The sequence below is a fragment of the Centrocercus urophasianus genome, unplaced genomic scaffold (genome assembly GCF_019232065.1).
Source record: "Centrocercus urophasianus isolate 14NV4802_14NV808 unplaced genomic scaffold, USGS_Curo_1.0 seq_11, whole genome shotgun sequence".
Classification (NCBI taxonomy): domain Eukaryota; kingdom Metazoa; phylum Chordata; class Aves; order Galliformes; family Phasianidae; genus Centrocercus; species Centrocercus urophasianus.
Genome location: NW_024884253.1, coordinates 12,149,799 through 12,169,616, shown reverse-complemented (window position 1 = coordinate 12,169,616; position 19,818 = coordinate 12,149,799). Strand labels below are relative to the sequence as shown.

At 38.3% G+C, this 19,818-nt stretch overlaps 2 protein-coding genes across 9 annotated transcripts in view; both read right to left on the bottom strand.

Moving 5' to 3' along the window:
• TAF2 (TATA-box binding protein associated factor 2) overlaps positions 1 to 14,693 on the bottom strand; it is a 75,403-nt gene extending 60,710 nt beyond the window's left edge. For 4 of the 7 annotated variants that reach the window (XR_006167168.1, XM_042809038.1, XM_042809040.1 and 1 more), the window contains exons 1-9: positions 14,262 to 14,692; positions 12,264 to 12,318; positions 11,353 to 11,513; positions 6,781 to 6,899; positions 5,554 to 5,695; positions 4,951 to 5,182; positions 4,147 to 4,331; positions 3,442 to 3,555; positions 2,524 to 2,623 (exon numbers count right to left, since the gene is read on the bottom strand). Coding sequence is in view for 6 of the 7 variants with exons in the window: in XM_042809038.1 (XP_042664972.1) it covers positions 2,524 to 2,623; positions 3,442 to 3,555; positions 4,147 to 4,331; positions 4,951 to 5,182; positions 5,554 to 5,695; positions 6,781 to 6,899; positions 11,353 to 11,513; positions 12,264 to 12,318; positions 14,262 to 14,314 (1,161 nt within the window). In the remaining variant the exon portion in view is untranslated. Of the gene's footprint in view, positions 1 to 2,523; positions 2,624 to 3,441; positions 3,556 to 4,146; positions 4,332 to 4,950; positions 5,183 to 5,553; positions 5,696 to 6,780; positions 6,900 to 11,352; positions 11,514 to 12,263; positions 12,319 to 14,261 lie in introns of all 7 variants that reach the window. The other 3 variants (XM_042809039.1, XM_042809042.1, XM_042809041.1) reach the window with 3 other exon arrangements.
• A 1,600-nt stretch (positions 14,694 to 16,293) lies between these two features.
• Positions 16,294 to 19,810, bottom strand: DSCC1 (DNA replication and sister chromatid cohesion 1). Of its 2 annotated transcripts, none has more exons than XM_042809036.1 (3): positions 19,749 to 19,810; positions 18,600 to 18,757; positions 16,294 to 18,362 (listed from the first exon to the last, which is right to left on the bottom strand). In XM_042809036.1, exons 1-3 carry the CDS (start codon positions 19,795 to 19,797, stop codon positions 18,210 to 18,212), a joined length of 360 nt encoding a protein of 119 aa, XP_042664970.1. In that variant the 5' UTR covers positions 19,798 to 19,810; the 3' UTR covers positions 16,294 to 18,209. The 2 variants fall into 2 exon arrangements, with proteins under 2 accessions (XP_042664970.1, XP_042664971.1); XM_042809037.1 differs by having other exon boundaries at positions 18,600 to 18,754; positions 19,749 to 19,798.
• Positions 19,811 to 19,818: the final 8 nt, after the last annotated feature.

Genomic DNA, 19,818 nt, shown 5'->3' with positions numbered 1-19,818 from the left:
AACAGTAAGGGAAGCTGTGACAGCAGCATTTCTCAGTTCTATGTGGAAGCACTTAACTAACACATAGGGAGAGAACATGAACATTTAATACTCAGAAGCAACTCTGCACCCAGCACTGGACTCTGGTGTTCTCTATTGTACAACCACGTTTAGCACAAGACTGGTGAGGTGAACATGCCTTGGGCAACCATTCAGGTAAGGATAGGGTACTGGGTACCTGCATGGGTAAGAGAAGTAATTAAAGCCCATTGGTAGAAAAAATGTGACAAGATGAAGAAGATATACATCTTTCTATAAACGAATGTCACTGAAAAGAGTGAAGAGTCACTGCTGTTATGACTATTAAGTTCCTGTCTCACACCATTACATTTAGAAATATAACCAACAGAGAGAACTTTCTTTTCCAGTACAGGTGACTCTAATGGCAAAAATAATCTGAATGAAAATAAAAAGCTATCAACTTTCACCACAGACATTGAAAGTTTCAGGTCCAACAATCCCAACAAGTTCCCCTTCCCATCTCCAAAATCATCCACAGTATGTTCTGATTCAAAGGAAGGTACATGCAATCTTGCAATATGCAGGCACAGAAATATCTGAGCACCAAAGAGTGTCATCTCTTCACTCATCATACACAACTGGTCAGAAGCAAGACTGCACTGTATCTCTTTCAAAAAGTTACTTGGTTTACTCTTATCACACATTCATACTGTGTTTTACGCGTTCCTTGGGAAAGTGAGCTAACTATAATATGAACAAAGAACAGAAGTGTAAAGACAAGTAGTTGTGGGTAAGTAACTCTTCTTGAATGACTTCCTCAGTCTTATCCTTAAAGTCTATCCATATCCTAGAATATGAGAAAACTGCCAAGCCCATACAAAACGAAGTATACTTTCCTGCTCATCAGATTGATCATAGAAGAACGAAATAAAACACAGAGCATTCATCAAAACTTTCAATGGTCCTCAAGTTACATCAGTCTGGGGAAATGATGCTTGTCAGTCTACGTGGCTTGCTCAGAGACTTGCAGTCAATGGCTCAACATTCAAGTGGAGACTAGTGACAAGTGATGTTCCTCAGGAATCAGTGCTGAGACTAGTGTCATTTAACAACTTTGTAGGCAACACAAACAGTGGGATCAAGTGCACACCTCCCAAGTTTGCAGATGACACCAAGCTGAGTGGTGCAGTTGATACCCTAGAGGGAAGGGATGCCACCAAGAGGGTCCTGGAGAGACTTGAGAGGTGGGCCCATGTCAACCTCATGAAGTTCAACAAGACCAAGTGCAAGGTCCTGCACCTGGATCAGGATGATCCTAAGCACATACAGACTGGGGGGAGAAAGGCTTGACAGCAACCCTGAAGAGAAGGATTTGGGGGGTGTCAGTTGATGAAAGACTCAACATAAGCCAGCAACAAATGTGTGCTTGCAGTCCAGAAAGCCAAACGTTTCTTGGGTTGCATGAAGAGAAGTGTGACCAGAAGGTCGAAGGAGGTGATTCTGCCCCTCTACTCTGCTCTCATGAGACCCCACCTGGAGTACTGCATCCAGTTTTGGGGCTCCCACCACAAGAAAGGCATGAAGCTGTTGAAGCAAGTTCAGAGGAGAGCCATGAAAGACAAACAGAGGGCTGGAGAATCTCTCCTCCAGGGACAGGCTGGAAGAGTTCACTCTTCACCCTGGAGAAGGCTCTGGGGAGACCTTATAGCAGACTTCCAGTACCCAAAGGGGGCCTAGAGGAAAGCTGAAGAGGGACTTTTTATAAGGGCATATAGTAACAGGATGAGGGGAAATTTTTTACTGTGAGGGTGGTGAGACACTGGAACTAGTTGCCCAGAGAAGTTGTGGGCGCTCCCTCCCTGAAGGGTCTCCCTGGAAGTTTTCAACACCTGGCTCAACGGGGTTTTGAGCAGCCTGGCCCAGAGGGAGGTGTCCCTGTCCAGAGTGGAGGGTGTGAAAAACCCTGTGAGAAAAACTTCCTCCTAATATCTAACCTAAACCTCCCCTGTCTCAGTTTAAAACCATTCCCCCTTGTCCTACCACTATCAACCCATGTAAACATTCTACGATTCTATGTTTTCCTAACAGGATAAACCACTATGATATGTGCATTATCAACTGACTTGAGAGAAACTTCAACAGGTATTCTTCTACTGTTTTACTATAAAGCTAGTATTTAAATGAGGCCAAAAAATACCTGATCCACTGCTGATCTAAAACCAGAGCCTTTCTAAGGTACAGGAACATCACAGTATTACAACTTCAGTTCACTAAAAAGATCTCCTTATGAATTTTGCATTCTATTTTAAGTATTAAAAAGTACTGTTTTTCTGTTGATTTTTTCCTGTCTGTGAGCAAAAACTCAAGAAAAAACCAATTGCACAAAAAAAAGATGAAATCTACTATTTGTAAGATAGTTGCAGAAACATACTTTGGTTAATATATTTGGTGTTTAGCTTTAAACTTTGATACTACATCCACAAATTACAATATAAGTAGGAAATACTACTATTATGTTATTACCTGTTTAATCCAGTGGCGATATTCATTAACACCAAAAGTTTTTTTCATCCAAAGGCCATATATGTAACCAGAGATGCCCTTTAGCACCCATTCATCTGACCTATAATGAGAAAGAACCACGAATTATGACACTTCAGAAAGTATTTCATAATGGATGGTATTTTTAACTAGCTCAAAATAGCCACAGGTTTCAGCAGGTTATATAACATTCTCTAAGTCAATAGAAGTCTGATGAGCTGTGAACCAATTTATGTAACTTGGCCCGTGGATGGGTCCGATGAAACTGAAGAGCCAGTGAAAACTGAACTTCTACCACAGAAGTCCACATTAAAACATAAAAGCAAACTACCTCTGAAACCATAACAAAATAATGGAAATAGATAGGAAAGTTAAAATGTCTCCTAATCTACATGATCTTAATTTCTTGATACCTCTCTCAATGCAATGGAGAACATTTGGACAGCAATGAGACAAAATACCTACCTGCACAATTCAATGGACACCTACTTACAAACACCTTTAGAGTTACGTCTTAAGCGAGAAGAACGCGGAGAAAAACCACAAAATGAACATGAGCTGGAATCCAAAGCAAAAGAATGGCAGATCTCTGACAGAAATTCTCTGGTAATAATCCTCTATGAATGTACAGCTCCCAAAGCACAGCACAGTGAGTAAAACAATTTGAGAGAAGACACATTTAACCACTACAGTTCTCTGAACGTACACATCTCACATTCCTGTTCTAAGGGAAAAAAAAAAGGTATCCTGGATTTTCATTTACTGAGATGGTTTTATTATTCTTCTGCTTGTTCTACAGTTACTTCTTCACTTATAATTCTGGTAAAATACAATAGACAAAACAAATTTCAGTTCCCTAAATTTCCCTTTTTCTAGTGAGTTCCACAGGAAAATACTTACCAGGACATTCTGGATATAAAACACCCAAAAAACTGCTGGGCCAGGGCTTGTGCCAAGCACCTCCTTGTCAGTGGAGTTTCATCTATAATCATGGCGCTGTGCAAGAGATTTGTGCTGGACCCCATAAAAAGAGAATAACACAGTATGAGCACAAGCTCAAGCAAAGCAACCCCCCCCCAGAAATAAATAAATAAAAAGAGACCTTGTTTTAAAAGCCAAAACAAATACACTATTTCTTTCACTGGTTTTCCAGCAAGAGATCAGCTTTTTTTTTTTTTTTTTTTTTTTAAATAACATTAATCTGGGCAGATCTGCTATTATATATACACACAGAATTTATCTTTTATAGAGCCAAAGTAGTTGAATTGGTGAAAATCTTTTGGATTCATACTACCCTCTCCCAGCTGAAGAAAAACAAAACATAATGGAATGTCTACATTTAAGCTGATTTTAAATATTTCATGCATGGTGCTTCTAAATCAGAAAACCTCTGCCCATTTTTTGTTGAAGATGCGAATCCAACATCTTTAAAAAATACATAATTAGAAATGCTGTTACAAGTCTGTCGGGTCAACAAAAGATGGTTTTTTCATACTAGGAAACCCAAAACTCAGGCTATAAAAATAATAACATCAGGTATTTCCCAATAGTCTTAAAGTTTCTATGCTCACGGATTCAAAAAGCATCATTTTCTCAAATACTAACCTGAAAATACTCATGGATGCATAAGCAGCTACTTCAACATACGCTTCGTCAATAAAAACCGTCTTGAAGCAGGAGTACGGATAGCGGCAGGTCAGAATCTCCTCATAAAACTCAAAAACCTCGTGAAGGTATGACGTGGTATGTTTGAGCAATGGAAGTAGTTGTGGCAAGCAGAAGTGAGTCACCTACAAAGGAAAAAAATTGGTACAGAACTGGTGAATATGTATAAATCCATTTACATCAAATTAATTAATGAAAGAGAAAAAACAAACAAACAAAAATGGTATGACTACCACAAATCTAACAGAAAAAAAAACCACTTTCAAGCCATGATAGTAATTATAGCGGCAGAAAAGTGCACCAGGATATCTACCTACACTGTGAGAGTAACAACAAACAATTGTCTTTAAAAATGTGGTAAAGATGACATCTACCTACTGATGTCTATCATTTAACATGACATGACATTTTTTTTTGTGACTTCGTAGTCTAGTGTCTTCAGGAGTATTATTTTTCTCTTACATGATAACGAATGAGACACACAACATCTAGTGAACCAGTGTTATCATTTACAAGATAACCTAATAGAGCTGAAGCTATAAATAACCTTCAGTATTACTGTTTTCTCCAAAAGTTAACTTCAGCACAGAAATGAAGTTTAGAATGGTTCGTAATGTCAACTTTATACAAGTCTAACTCTATAAAAATTTATCAGTTTGCTCTTCTTATAGACTGATTTTTTTTTTTTAAATAGTAGCTACTTCTTTACTAAAAAGAAAAGGAGACATCTATGAAGATTATTACCTCATGCATGCATGGATCAACAAGAATTTCAAAAGGTCCTATGGCTAGGGAGATGTTAGAAGCAGCAGTTGGAATTGCCAGCATATAATGAAATGTCCTCTTTCTCATATCATGGGTATACACAGTTTCCACCAAATCTCCGTTTGAAACAGCCACCATTGCAGCATCCACAGTATACTCAAGTTTCCAGGTACACAACTCAGAATATGAATCAACACAAGGAAACCAAAATCTAGGGAAATCAGCATGAGGGAAAGATGGTTAACAATTATGCTTATGTTTCACAAATGATATTTCTTTCAAGTTCCAAATGTATCCTTTAATATTGTCAACACCGACACACTTCTACTATATGGGAATGCGGATTAATATACACTGCTTTCACAAAGCACTGCAAATTTCTTTGCCATTAACTCCCGACCTGTAATGACTAGAAATCCTCATGGTAAAGTGCTATTTCACACTGGTGAGCTTCTTTCAAGCAGCAATTAAGTTTTCAAATGTTCAGTTTTACCAAGAATTCAGAGAAATTGTCATTCCAAACACCCACAGTTTGAGATTAAATAGGAACTGTAGCCTAACATTCAAAGACAGTATTCTTACCTTGTAGAATTTTGATAACCACATGAAAAGACATGAGCACCTCTTTCTGCCATGCTGCCTTCCATGTTGGGTACCACAAAATGAAGACCTTCTTTTGGTTGGTCCAGAGAAAAATTTATGTGCATCTTTAGGACTTTCAACTCTGCAGCATCAAGACAGAAATCAGAGTACATACATAACTTATGTGAAAGTTATTTCAGAATAATCATTCAGTTTCAAACTACTGGTCTTTCAAGATTATCTGCTTACTTCCTCCTCCTTACAGGTGCATCTTACAAATACATGAGCTTACAAAACTGAGACCTCTTAATTCACAGGATATGAATTTATGAGAATTTTTATTAATTGATAAAAAACTTCAACTGGAGTTGCACTTAATCTTCCTATTCCTCAACAGTAAAGAATCTTTATACAGTTATTGTACCTTTATCGTGATTTTGTTTGTATACTGCTGAAGTTATGCTACTGAAACAATTTTCTACCAAAACTGCAAGTACCAGGCACATTCTAAGAAGATACACTTAAAATCTGCAGTTTTTTAAAACCTCTTATTATATTTAAAGCTTCTCCTGTGACTGAAGTGTCTTTGCTTTGGTTCAGTTTCACAGAAATCTCACCTATGAAGAGACAGGCAAGAAAAGAAATTCAAGCAGATAGAGAAGTTTAGCCAAGAAGTGCAACCATAAACTGGCACTGCAACTTTGAGAAAATAAATATACTTGGAATATTTTTCTTTCTAGGTTTGCAAGTAACACAACAGGAAGTTTAACTAAAATTACAATAACATAACATAAGTATTTCCCAGTAAGATGTAGCTGACAACACTGCACAAGTGTTTTCAAAGTGAATGTAGCTTTATAAACATGTAAATAGACAGATTCTGGTAAATTATTTTCTTTGTTGACACATGTATACTTTAAATAGCTTCAAACACTTATAATTTAGCACCCACTACATTCCAATACACCCATGTATACTTCTGGGCCCAGCAGCACTCAAGAGTTTGTAAAGGGTGCTGCAACCACATTATACCAACAATCACGAAGTTATTTTTCAGACTTCAGCTGGAAAAAAGAGTGACAACAAAAGAAAACAGTAATCACCATTTCATAAAATAACATAATGATATTTCTATTTATTTAGATCTCCTATTCTCCTATACAAACTTGCAGATAGCAATTCTGTGGCATCTTAAATTAAGCTTTCAGTAAACAGTCTCTATTTTACCATCAATGTGTTTCCAGAGCTCTGAGGGAACCTTAATGCACAGTTCACCATTTCCAGCATCTGGGTCCACAGCACTGACTGCAGCAGCATAGGCATTGGAAAAATAGTTGAGATTCCTCCTGTCAGAAATAGTACTTTAATTCTTAAAGTACACAATGAGCCCCAAAAAACAAAACAAAACAACTTTTAAAGTGACATGATTTCTATACCAAATTTCATGGGTAAAAAGGAAAATACTTTTTGGTCCTTAAAAACAATTTAAAAAGAAAAGATTGCAATAACTCATTTATCTAGGATGCAGACAAATTTCTACAATAGGGTTACAGCAGTTTAAGTGACTACATATCAGTTGACAGCGCATTTCATTCTAAAGCAGTATCACTACTTTAGTTGTGACTTGGATTAACTGTTTTCCTATGAAATGAACAGGCACATAGGTGTGCTTACTGCTACAAGCTGAATGCTATCTTCTTATTGTTCAGTATTATCGTATTCGCATACTGAAAGATACACCAGTCAAGTTCAGAAATAACTTTGCTTTTGCATCTTTATGCTACAGCTCTCATATTCTTTCAAAATGGATTTTTAACTCTGCAAAACTGGGCACGACGTCTCTCTTAATTCTAATCTGCTGGTACACAGATTTCTCTGTGAGGAGAAAGTATTTCAGTTACTCGCCACCTCTGCCTTCCAGAAGGAATCCTGAGCATTTAGCTGTGCACCTCTGATGAATCCGGCAACTGTGGGGACAGAGCTGCAGTCAAGCATAAAGCTCCCTGCAGCGGTGCTGCACAACAATGGAGTAAATTAACTTTTGGCTGTGGACTCCATTCTTCCATGGAATCTCAAGTCTACACTAAGCAGACATGATCTCATTTCAGGATTTTACTTACTTTCATCTAACCACTCTGTATTCGCCACCCACCAAGAAAACGGCACTCAACCCAAATTACAGTACCTGACTTGGAAGAATGAAGGTAATTAGCTATGCCAAGACCATCCCAGAAGTCCATATAAGTCAAACACCATGCTTGTATTCTCAGCCTTACTCATCTGAAAAACTTAGCCAAACACCAAAATATACTGAGGGCATATTTTCATCCAGTTCTTGATTTTAGGCAGTGATAATGGACACATTCCCTGGTGCCACTGCAAAGACCCAGAATTGCAGGTGTACTCAATTTGTCTACTTAGCTTGAATGCTTCTGAAACGGGACTAAATACAGAAATGCTTCAATCTTAAGTTTTAATACACAACCATGATGTTTTTTTCATAGTTGAAGTGCACCTAAAGGTAGTTGAATTGTGTTTACTGGAATATACTTCAACTATATGATGAATTCAAACCAGCTTAAATTTTTTTGGTAGAGAGCTTTCAGTTGGTTTAACTCCCTGATGTGACTCACCAAGGGCTCAGAGCAGTGCTAATGCTGAGGCATGGGAGACTATCAGGGGCATCAAAACCACCTCAGCTAACACTGTTGTAAGCTGTCTTGAAACAGCATCTGACAAAGGCAAATATCATTGGAAAAACTGTCTTTTAAAAAGACTGCATAACTGAAAACTATCTTCTTAATTAAAGAAATTAGCAAGAGAAAACAGTAACACTTTAATAGATTACGATGTCTCAAAGATTTTCCACTTTAATGTAAACTTGTTCTGAAAATTCATGACTGTCAATAGGAGACTCTTTTCCAGTACATCAGTAAGGATTTTTTCCAAGTTTGAGTCTCATGATGAACCTGTGGTTACATTTTAAATCAATGGACTCATAGACAGGAAAAGGTCATGATTTTATAACATGAAAGGTAGACTCCAGAGGGCTTAACATTTTATGGGAAACAGTCTATTCTGATATTTCTATTTTTGTGAAGTGTTCCAGTTCAAATGGGTGATTCATTGTAAAAGGAATCCCTTGAAGATGTAGACCACAGACTAATCTTTTCATAGGTTAGGCTACTCTCCGGATATGACCATTTTAAACAAAAAACAGGGCATAAGCCAGAAGTTACATCCCAAGAAATAAACTTAAGTTTTCCTAATGGAAAGTGTGCGCTGACAGTGAAATAGCAGTATGAATTCACAAGTTTTCCTGGTAGAGTCATTTTATTAACTGAATAGACACAGAACACTGTTAATTACTGACCAAGAATGTGCCTCTGACTGACTGACAATGAGCAATCTTGTAAAGACATTTCTTTAAAGCTACCCACTGATTCTCAATACCTCCATGCCAACTTTCAGCCGCTACTGGAGGCAGCAGTGCTAAGTAACTGCTATGCAGAGCAAACACAGTTTATAAACAACTTTCTTTCTGCAGTATTTAGCATCAGCTTCATAAAACAAGATCTTTGCTCCATATGTAATTCACTACTACTTCTACTCTTGCACTTTGCTTCCTAACTACAAATTAGTACTTCTGGAGCCTTGCTCTAAAACACAGTACAGAGCTTAAATACATTGCACACTATATGTATGTATGCTATGCATGTACCTTTCTTATTAATTTATTAATATATTAATAAAACAACAATCTGAATGTATGTCACATTGAAAAAAGAACTTTTCTTGCCCACAGCTAAGTGCTTGCCATCCCCTTTTTCAAAACTTCTCTACACTTCTGCTAGGAAAAGATTAAGCAATGACAAAGTGCATCATGAGTTTACAACTAGAGGAAGAATCCTGCCAGTGGAAATGAAATGAAATGAAAGTTATTTATTGCAGGAAATCACAAAGCAGCACACACTTTATTCAGCAGTAACTTGTCTGTTTTGTGCATAGGTTAAAGGCTGATCCCTGGCCTCTCAGATGAAAGAATATTACAACACATGCCCCAAAGGCTGTCACAAAGATCTCTTCTGCAGCTTACTGCTGCTTCCATCTAAACCAGCCATCCATATCCTCCAGTGATACTGGAGGATATCAAAATGTCTTTAAGAACTACAAGATTCACGTAAAAAAAAAAACAACACAACCAAACAAAACAACAAGTAGATGAATTAATGAATGGACAGATATACACTGCTCAAGGTTAAAATTATACTGAATAGAGTACATACACACAGGAAAGCAGTATGTGTCCATTAACAAGCTATACTAAGGCATGTCTTCCTTTATATCAAAGCAATACTCAAATGCAATAGTTTCTCAAACATGCACCACGGTTATCACAAATGTGTGAAGCAAATATCCCAGCAAGAGCAGGATAACCACAAACTTCACTTATCAGAGCAGAACAGAAGTCTTTTTTGCTGTGCCTATTTAACAGTATACACTCTCAAGGAAAAATAAAACAAAACAAACAAACACACAGAAGAAGAAAATATCTCCTTTGTTCATTTTAACTGTAAATGGGCTGAGACATGAGTGGTTGTCTCAGTAGTCAAATACAGGCTGTGGGATGTCTGCATACTACAGCTTGGAAAAATAAATTCCTTATACAGACAGAATCAAGAAAGCTAGAATTTCAGTGAAAAAAGGGAAGAAGATGACAACAGAGGCTGCTGTAACACTACAGCAACAGTCTTAGACAAGACCCAAGCAGATATGTTCCAACACTTCTTGCAGGCTGGAAGCAGTACTTAAAAGATTCCAGTCTCTTCTTTACATGCACGAGCTAGATGGGATTCTCTGCCACCTTGTGTACAGAGGGCAAACTTATACACATTGTTTTACACTTCACAGTGAACTACTTTATAACTTTCCAATGTTTTTTTTCAAGACAGTCAGATACTGACCATTAAAAAAAAGCAGTGATGCCCGGAAGACTCAAGAAGAAATCAAAACCTGACCTATAATAATCTAATACGGTTTTCAGTTTTATCTGAATAATGTTTTAGACTGATGGACAAACTATCACTGACATAAAAGCTAAAAATACATTTTACGTACTAATTAAAGGTTTATATGAACAGGAATAATGAAAGATAGAAGCTCTCTTTTAAGTTCTGATAGCAATGTGAAAACCAGTCTGCTCTCAGCCTATTGTGTTTCACCTGGCATGTCTCATCTTCAGATTTCATTTACTGCTCTTAAACAGGATAATTTGAGGAAGAAATAAAATTTTTAAAAGATATGATGTGCCACAGTGCCATTAGGATGTTACACAATGTTCTTTCTCCACAAAATGATAACAGTTACACGATTTCATCAATTATCTCTTCTGATTCCTTTCTTAACATAATTGAGTGCTATGACTGTTTTAAATGCTACTCGCTCTCATCTTCCAGATGATCACAGGAGGTCCCTGCCAATCCAGAAGAGTCTCATTTCATATCAGCCACTGTTAAACAGTTGTAGCACTTTCAGTGAAAGTCCTTTTGCAATTCTGAGAACTGCAAACTCCACCAAGCCATCCAAAAGAAAATGTGAAAACATAGACATACATTTCAGCAAGGTCAAAAGAGAACACATAGTGAACACTTTCGCCATTATGCTTCTCTTACCAAAAAGCAATGGACATGAGATTTTTACCAGTTTCTTCATCAACAAGTAAAACTAGCTAACACTATAGGTGATGCTTCACAACAAAAGACAACACAACATCCACGTTGTTTTAAACGCTTCACTTACTGCTTTGACTCATGGTGACAAACCTCCAGCGTTGGATCGTTACAGATGAAAGCTGCTTCCAAATCATTGACCCTCACTCTGTAAATTTGGCATTGTTTACTGTTCAGTTTGATCCTATTCAGGTTTGCAACTGTGGGAAATACTGTCAGTTCCACGTAGCCCTACGAGAAAACAAATCAACACTTCCTTTAAAATTTTTGCCATATATTAAAAATAAAACAAATCAAATGCATTTCCAGAAGAAAATCATGGGTAAAATATTAATTCTGTACCTACAAAATAGTATTTTCCTTGTAGACGTCTAAAATACATTTTATTTCATATAATCTAACAGGTGAATTTTCCCAGTCACAAAGTACATAATAATAAAAATCAAAACTTGAAAAGGACTGCTAACTATATTTATTTTACTGGAAAATATTTGCCTCTGCTGACTAGATATCAAGTTTATTACCAACCTTTTTCTGCCCATGTTTTAGGCTTTGGCATCTAAGCCTGAAAAATGACTCTTATAATCTAAGTAGACTCCATTCAGCCATACATCCACATTCACAAATAGTCTCCAAGCCTCGAGGCCTCTTCAAATCTCATGAAGTCACATGCAAGCTACAAATAACTTTATCCCTAACACCAACTAACACTGTTAAAAGTTAATTCTTGACTGCAGATTTCTTTGCAGTATTATCCACTTTCCTTTAGAAAGCTTTTAGAAAGCTTTTCCTCACAGAGGTTAGAACAATTGCTATTACAGGGTATTTCATTTGAGGCATCTCTATGAGTGACAGACTTAAGAGAAAGCATAAGAAGCTGAAGAACATAATCAGCTTGTGTGTGCAGCTGTTACTTCTAAAATCATGAAGGAAATCCACACTTTCCATTTCTTCTTTCAAATTTTACTAAGACATACTTACTACAACAGACTTTCTCTGAAAATTTATGTTGTTGATACAAACTACCTGGTGAGTCGTGCTGGAAAAAAAAAAAAAATTAAAGTAAGGTTTTGCACAATTATCAGTATTTAAAATAATATTCCAAGAGTTATAAATAAAGAGTGATCATACAGCATATGGTGTAGACAAATTCTGCATACAGCTTGCATTTGTAAGGAGAGAATTTGCCACGGCCTATGTCTCTCACTTAAATAATTCATGCTGCATGCAAGGCCAGAAAAGTTCCAAGAAAGGCAAAGTGTAGCATCATACCAGTACAAATGGCACTAATAACATAAGAAGGTAATTCCACAAGGTTTTGAATGTTGTGTACGTAAATACACAGCATTACTGATAGCTTGAAATCAAGTTCTCATATTTTAGTGATGGGCAAATCGCTGTGGTGCTGTGGTGTCCCTGTTCAGTGCAGAGGAATTGGGCTACATGGCCCTCAGAGGTCCCTTCCAACTCTAAGGACTTTGTGATTCTGTGATACTAATATTGGAAATGGGATGCAGCCCTAACACTTGCAATCCAAGGAACCTGATAAGTTGCTTCTCATACATCATTTACTTAAGTGGGTACTACGTGCAAAAAAAAGGTTGCAGTATGCATTTTTACAGTTAGAATGTTATAAAAATTTATTAGACAATTGTGATATATTAATCAAGATCAGTATTATAAACAAGTCAAACGTATTCACTTAAGTTTTGAGTTGCATATTAGAACTCTTGGTAAATCAAACTCTGATTTTCTAAGAGATAAAATAGTAACTCCAACTTGTAAAAACTTTCAGAGCTTATTTCTGTATATTTTCTGCAGTCGACAGCATCTATTCAACACTTCAGACTACTGACTGAAGATACAGCCTTATGCTGATGCAGCTTTTACACCATGTCACACACTGTACCAAACATACTCATGATTGTGCATTAAAAAAGGACTTGGCTTCAACTGAGAGACTTCAATAAAAATCCTACAAGAAAATTATAAAAATCTAGTACTAATGAATTCAAACACCACCTACATACCAAAATCCCTATGATACCATCAGTAGTTCTGTTTAAAATTATACAGATTTATAAGGAAATCATAAACTTATTTTTAAAAAAAAAAAAGACATGAATCATAGAATAATAGAATCACCTGGGTTGAAAAGGATCACAATGGTCATCTAGTTTCAATACCCCAGTTTCAATACATGCAGGGTCGCCAACCATAGACCAGGCTGCCCAGAGCCACATCCAGTCTGGCCTTGAATGCCTCCAGGGATGGGGCATCCACAACCTCCTTGGGCAACCTGTTCCAGTGCCTCACCACCCCGTGTGAAAAACTTCCTCCTAATATCTAACCTAAACCTCCCCTGTCTCAGTTTAAAACCATCCCTCCTTGTCCTATCACTATCCACCCTCGTAAACAGCCATTGCCCCTCCTGTTAATGTGCTCCCTTCAAGTACTGGAAGGCCACAATGAGGTCTCCCTGGAGCTTTCTTTTCTCCAAGCTGAATATCATGAAAGCATGAAGATTCTCTGACACATCAACCAATTTCTTTATAATTTGGCTATAAACTAACTGTAAAAAATGATCATTTGCTCAGACCTCCTCAGCACAAATGCTAGCTTTTATTTATAAATATACTTGTGTTCATACATTAAAAAGCCTGTGAGACTAGAGGGCCTGACACACAAATAATAACGAAATGTGATAGCATGATCTGTGGTGCTGATACTGCCTGGAAAGATCTCTAAGCTCCAAGGAGCACAATGTAAATTTCTTTGCACGATGAGACTGCACGCTTTACAGCCTTTCTGACCATGAGATCGCACAAGATAAACCCCATAACGTGCATGCACTTGAGAGCAAGCTTCTCCAAACTGGAGTTTCAGCTCCTCGGGTGGAAAACCACCGCTTGGCCTGGGGCCTGCTCCAAACGCATCAGGATCCGAAGTATAGCAATCTTTTAAGAAATAGATACTTATAATTTGTATGGCCTTGGGCTCTCAAATCCTTTGTCTCCTTTCTTCCTGTTCATCCTGACCAGCAGCACTGTGACACACCACAGGCTGTCAGAAGGACACCAGCATCCTCCTTGCTCGGTGGCTCCCGCGGCTTTTCCCCGTGCCACGCTGCAGGCGATCCCTCATCTCCACAGCAGGTCCGTGACTGACGGGTCAGGCATCTCCAGCTCGGCTCAGCACCATGATTACAACGCCAACAACGCTGCCTTTTTACATAACCCTTTACGAGGTAACTCGCAACCCTCTCCTTCTGCTGGAGTATGATAGCAGCTCGCATGTCGCCTACGGGAACCGACCGGATAACGGAAAGCGCCGTGGGGGTGCGGAACGGCCGGGCGGACACAGCAGCGCCCCGCTGACAGGATGCCTGCCGGGGGCAGGGGAGAGGCGGCGCGGGGCCCACGGCTCGATCTTACGGACGTGGCTCCGGGCTGGGCTCCCTCTCGTCCGGGGTTGCCGGGCAGGGCCGAGCGGGACTCCCTCAGCAGCTCGGCCGCCTCCCGCCAACGCGCCCTGCCGCGGCAGCCGCCGCCATTTTGTCAGCAACCTCTCACCCCGCCGGGTGAAAGGTCACAGCCAGCCCGAAGGAGCTTTGCTTCTTTGAGAAGCCAAAATCTCCCAAAATCTTTGCTTTTCAAAGCGGCGCCACGGTAACTCTCAAAGGCAGCTATAAATAAAAATAATAATAAAAGAAAACAAAACTCCGAAAGTAACCCAAGAGGTGCATGCACTCCGCGCGCCTCTGGCGCAGCCCCGAGCGGGATGTGTGCGCATGCGCGCAGCCTGGGCGGTGGTTGCGTCGGTGCGGCGGGAAGATGGCGCAGGTGGGATAGAGGAACCCGCGGTAGCGAAGTCTGCGTTTTTTTGGTTCCCATTCGCGTTGTAGGTTTGCAACAGCAGTAGAGCCCCAAGGGAAACGTTAACCCCGCCGGCGTGTTCGGTCTCACGGCAAGGCCGAGGTTAACTGACAGCTGTGTGAGGTACAGCCTGGGTAGGCACGAACGCAGAGGGACGGTAATGTGCCCCCCCTGCTTCAGGCAGGGCTCCAGCTGCACTAAGCCAGCACTTCGGCTCCAAAACCTGGTTGCTTAATCACGTGTGGCCCTCTTGCTTGGCACTAGGGAAGTGCCAGTGCTGGACAAGCACTTACTGGTACTTGGAATGCACGAAGTTACCTATGGGCCAAACTCAAGGATGTACCCAGCAAAGATCGATAGGAAGATAGTAAAAGGCTGCAGTCCTGCCTTTTGATTCCAAAACCAATTTAAGATACTAACAGTGCTGCCCAAAACTTGGCAGGAAGAACAACAACAACAACAACAACAACAAAAAGATGCAGTCTGTCACTCTTCCTTCACACTCTAGTTGCCCTGTGGAGAGATTTGAGTTAGAATTACCAGAACACAAAATCTAATTTCTTCACAACCAGCAACTGCTTCTTATATGCAAGTTTTGATTTATCTCCTTTATGTTGAAGTTAATGCATCAAAGAAGCTAATTCTGTTATTCTTTTCACTTCTGTTCACAAAACACACCAGAAATATTGTCAACAACAGGTAGAAAAATCACACATTAAAACACTTTAGATATATTAAATCATTACATTAACTATTATGATACAGCACTACTCCTGTAATACTTAAATTTTGTTTCACAAACAAGACCTAGCATAAATATACTGTTATATCACAACCTATACAACTATCAATTGCTTTATGTATTTCAGCTAAAGAACCACATATGGTCAAACTGAAGTTCTTTCAAAGGCTTTCAAATTCTGACTGCTGTTATCTCTCAGAGGGAACACCACTGCTATTAAAAGAAAGGACCACAGCTGTTGAAACCAGGCAGTGAACAAGGCAATTCTTTCAGGAACTGAGCCCAGCTGAGCCTCTGTGCAACTGGTCAAATAGCACACTTACATGCTTTAGAAATACGGAACACAGGGAATCAATCCTGCATCAATAGAGAAAAATAACCGAAACTCAGGAAGTAGCTTTTATTCAGCTTTTTATTTGTAAAAAATCCAGAAAATGTGTAATTATTTGATTTTGTTTCTTCCATCCCCCTCCACTGATCACCTTGCATTTACTAAATGTACCTTTGGTTATGAAACTGTTTCACTGACAAATGCAAACTGCTTTTAATAATCAAGAAATTTCAATTACGGTTACTCAATTTTAAGGCTATATCATAGCAAATTTCTAATTAATTGCTCCAAGCAAAATAATATTCCACCCTAAGTTTTCAAGGCACAATTTTCATGTGCAGTTATTGTCCATACCAAAATCGTAAAAACTCATATTACTAAGTTTTGCAAGTTCTCTTTAAAGCAAAGGCAGTTTTCTTTAAAAGATGAATTTTACATCAGCTACATTCTAATGGCAGTTTACAGGAACTTCGTAACACAATTTTCTCATGTCTTCAGACTTGATTTTACAAACCTGATTATGCTTTTTTTTCCTTGTAATATTTAAAAGGCTGCATTTTGCCAAGCGTTGAACTATCAAGAATTTGCGTCAATGTTATTCAAGGTCACAAAAAGAACCAGCTTAGTCTCAGTTAACAGTAATTCATTCATAAGCTTGTGAAGGTGTGAGTATTCAAAATGTCAACATAGCAACAAAATCCGCATGCTTAAAAATGCTCCCTAATGGACAAAAGACTAAACATTTTATTCTGCTGTTAAAATCCATTTGATTCAATTATTACTAAGGTTTTAATTTTTAATGATAGTCTTCAGTGTATGGATAAACAGCTAAATCATATTCAAGAACCTTGACTTCCAGTGTAACTGTAAACACAAAGGAAAAGAAAGCGGACAGAGGAAGGTGGAAATGGGCTGCAGACATTATGGTTTCCTAGAAGAGGCAAGTTCTTTCTCATTCTACTTAGCTGTGCAGGAAACTAAATTTGTTCACAAAGTTCAGCTGCTTCAGTTCAAGAATGCCACATAACATTTGCTGACAACTCTTTCCCCCAGAAGGGGGAGGAAGAAGCAACATTCACTGTTACTCCGTACGATATCCTCAGTTTTTAAAACAGTATTTTTTATGAGATAGGTCTTCTGGAATTATAAACTTTAATACCATTTTGCATTGAGGATCGAGCATATTTTGTCAGAAGCAGACCAACCGTCTGCTTCTCTGCACATAAGTCTCTACAGAGGAAATAAAGTAGATGACGTTAGCATTAAACATGCTTTCAGACACGATGTTCGGTGAAATGACTGTAAATATGGCCATAAGCTGGACTTGGGTATTGGGAGAAAATCACAAGAGTTACTCTCCGAATGCTCTGAATTACCTAAAGTTTAGAACTTGGCTTGAAATTTAAGGAACAGGAAAGACCACGATTGCCTTGAGAAGCAAGGCTTTTGTTTTGTTTTAAATTATTATTGCTGTTCTCTCAAACTAGCTTTGAAATAATTATATTAAAGTAAATTTAGAGCCACTCAAAAAAATTAATGAAGTAGCTTCTGGGTTACCATTTATGCCTGTCCACATGCAGTCTGGCTTGGTCTTCCACATAACATTGTAACGTAGGACAAAAAAGGATGCAGTTTAGGAAGCACTACTGCTGTACAGCTCTTGAGTTGTAAATATGGAGACTAAGTAAAGATTCAGGACATTTTCTTTAGCTGAAGTCTGCCTCAATCAAATCAGTTCTCATTTAAATTCAATGGATCAGCTTTTTACACAAGTTCAAATCCAACAAATGTAGCTATAGTTCACATGAGTGGGGATTCTATTCATGTAGAATTTGTAGTAATTTAAAACACAGTACTTCAGACATAACTACATAGCTGAAAGTCAGCCATGCAGAAAGGGAAGAATGTGAACTCCAATTATAGCATAGTTCTGCTTAATTGACTTCTTTTTTTAAATACAATCTTATTTTAACATATCCTTACTGGATATAAGGGGTAATATCTGCTTCCGTCCATTTTTCCTGTATGCTGAATAAGCTGTTCAATCTTTCCTGATTTTCTTCAGGTAAGTCTTCTACTTTTAGCAGAAAGATGGTCTCTGGTCTTGAGGCTTTATCCACAAGAGCCAAACCCTGTAGATCAGCATCACAGAGAAAGCTTTAATTAAAATGAAAACAATTGAACTTTCTTCATTCTACAGTGAATGCATAAGAAGTTACTCTCTGTATCTCCAAAGCCTCCTAAAACTCACTGCTAGCTGCAAGGAGGATGTCAGAAATAGTACTTAAAAGCTGACAGAAATACAGTCAACCCCCACCAATCATAAAATCTAGATATAACACTAAAGAATTCATACTTTGTATTTTTACCTTAAGCTGATCAAGCCTTGTTGACATCCCTTCAGGGACACTTTGTTGCCAGACTTCATGAAACTCTGATAAATTGAATTTAACTGCATTTTGCAAAAGCATTTGCACTATAGCTCTGCATATTTTATCTTCATGCATTTCAAAGTAAACCTCCCCTGCTGAGAAACAAAAGACACAATAGCTTGAGTTCTTGCTTTTTTTGATAGTAGAACAGAGAACAGCCTCAAATTTCCATTCTGTTCTAGTCTTCTTCAATGATATCTTCTCATGCTGAAGAACAAATCATCTTCTTTTCCCTTTTTCCACAGTAATGCTTTCCCACAGTTTTCATTCCTACCTCTGAATAACTTGTATCAACGTGTTTGCTGCCTTAGTTGAACAATTAAAACTTCTATTTCTGCAGTCATCCCCGTAATATCAGATTACAGGAATAAGGAGAATTTCTTTCTACTCTCACTTGGCTGAAGTTCTCTGAAAGTCAGCCATATTGCTTTCCACCTTTTCGGTCTCCCTGTAATTCAAAACTATTCCTTGTGCAATGTGCTTCAATATACGAATCAGAGAAGGACAATCTGTGTCATACAACTGCTCTCCTGTGCCCTGTAAGGTGGTGTGCAATTTCCACTTTGGTCAAAGGTGAGATGAAAACAGCCATGAAAAAGAATTTAAATGAAGGCACTGACCTATTATGTACATAGGTAAGACAGGCAATGGAGATGGCTGCTTCTTACAAGAAGAATTCAGGGACATCTATAATCTGTGGCACAATTAATATTACTATCAACTGCTTAAATACGTGGCATCCAAGATCTCCTACAGTATCTATAAGGAGATTGCATTCAGTTTGTAAAAGCAATCTACCTTCAGTCACAAAACCACTGTTTGTAAACATCTAAAATATCACTTCAGGTACTTCTGTCGGTTCATTAATTTTCTCTCATGTCTCATACAGTTGAGCAGCTTTTTCCTATGGAACTTTCTCTAACAATTTTACTAATTTTTTATCTCGCTGTTTACTTCTTTCTTTTACTTAGTGTTTAGTTTTAGTGTAGCGCGTTAATTTGTTCGAGCCATCCTCATAAAGTTTTCAGTTACTCAGTAACTATTTTGTTTTTCAAATTCAAAACATACATGCTTTTCCAAACTTACCATCATCAGTGTATTTCCTTCCATAGCTTAAAAGAATATGCTCTATCATCTCTCTGAGGAAAAAAAAAAA

Excerpts from the sequence above, each read along its gene's own strand:
- DSCC1 (XM_042809036.1), bottom strand. The coding sequence starts at position 19,797 with ATGATAGAGCATATTCTTTTAAGCTATGGAAGGAAATACACTGATGAT. Across the intron at positions 18,758-19,748 it reads AAGGAAATACACTGATGATG|CAGGGGAGGTTTACTTTGAA; the intron begins GTAAGTTTGGAA and ends TTTGTTTCTCAG. Across the intron at positions 18,363-18,599 it reads CAAGGCTTGATCAGCTTAAG|GGTTTGGCTCTTGTGGATAA; the intron begins GTAAAAATACAA and ends GCTGATCTACAG.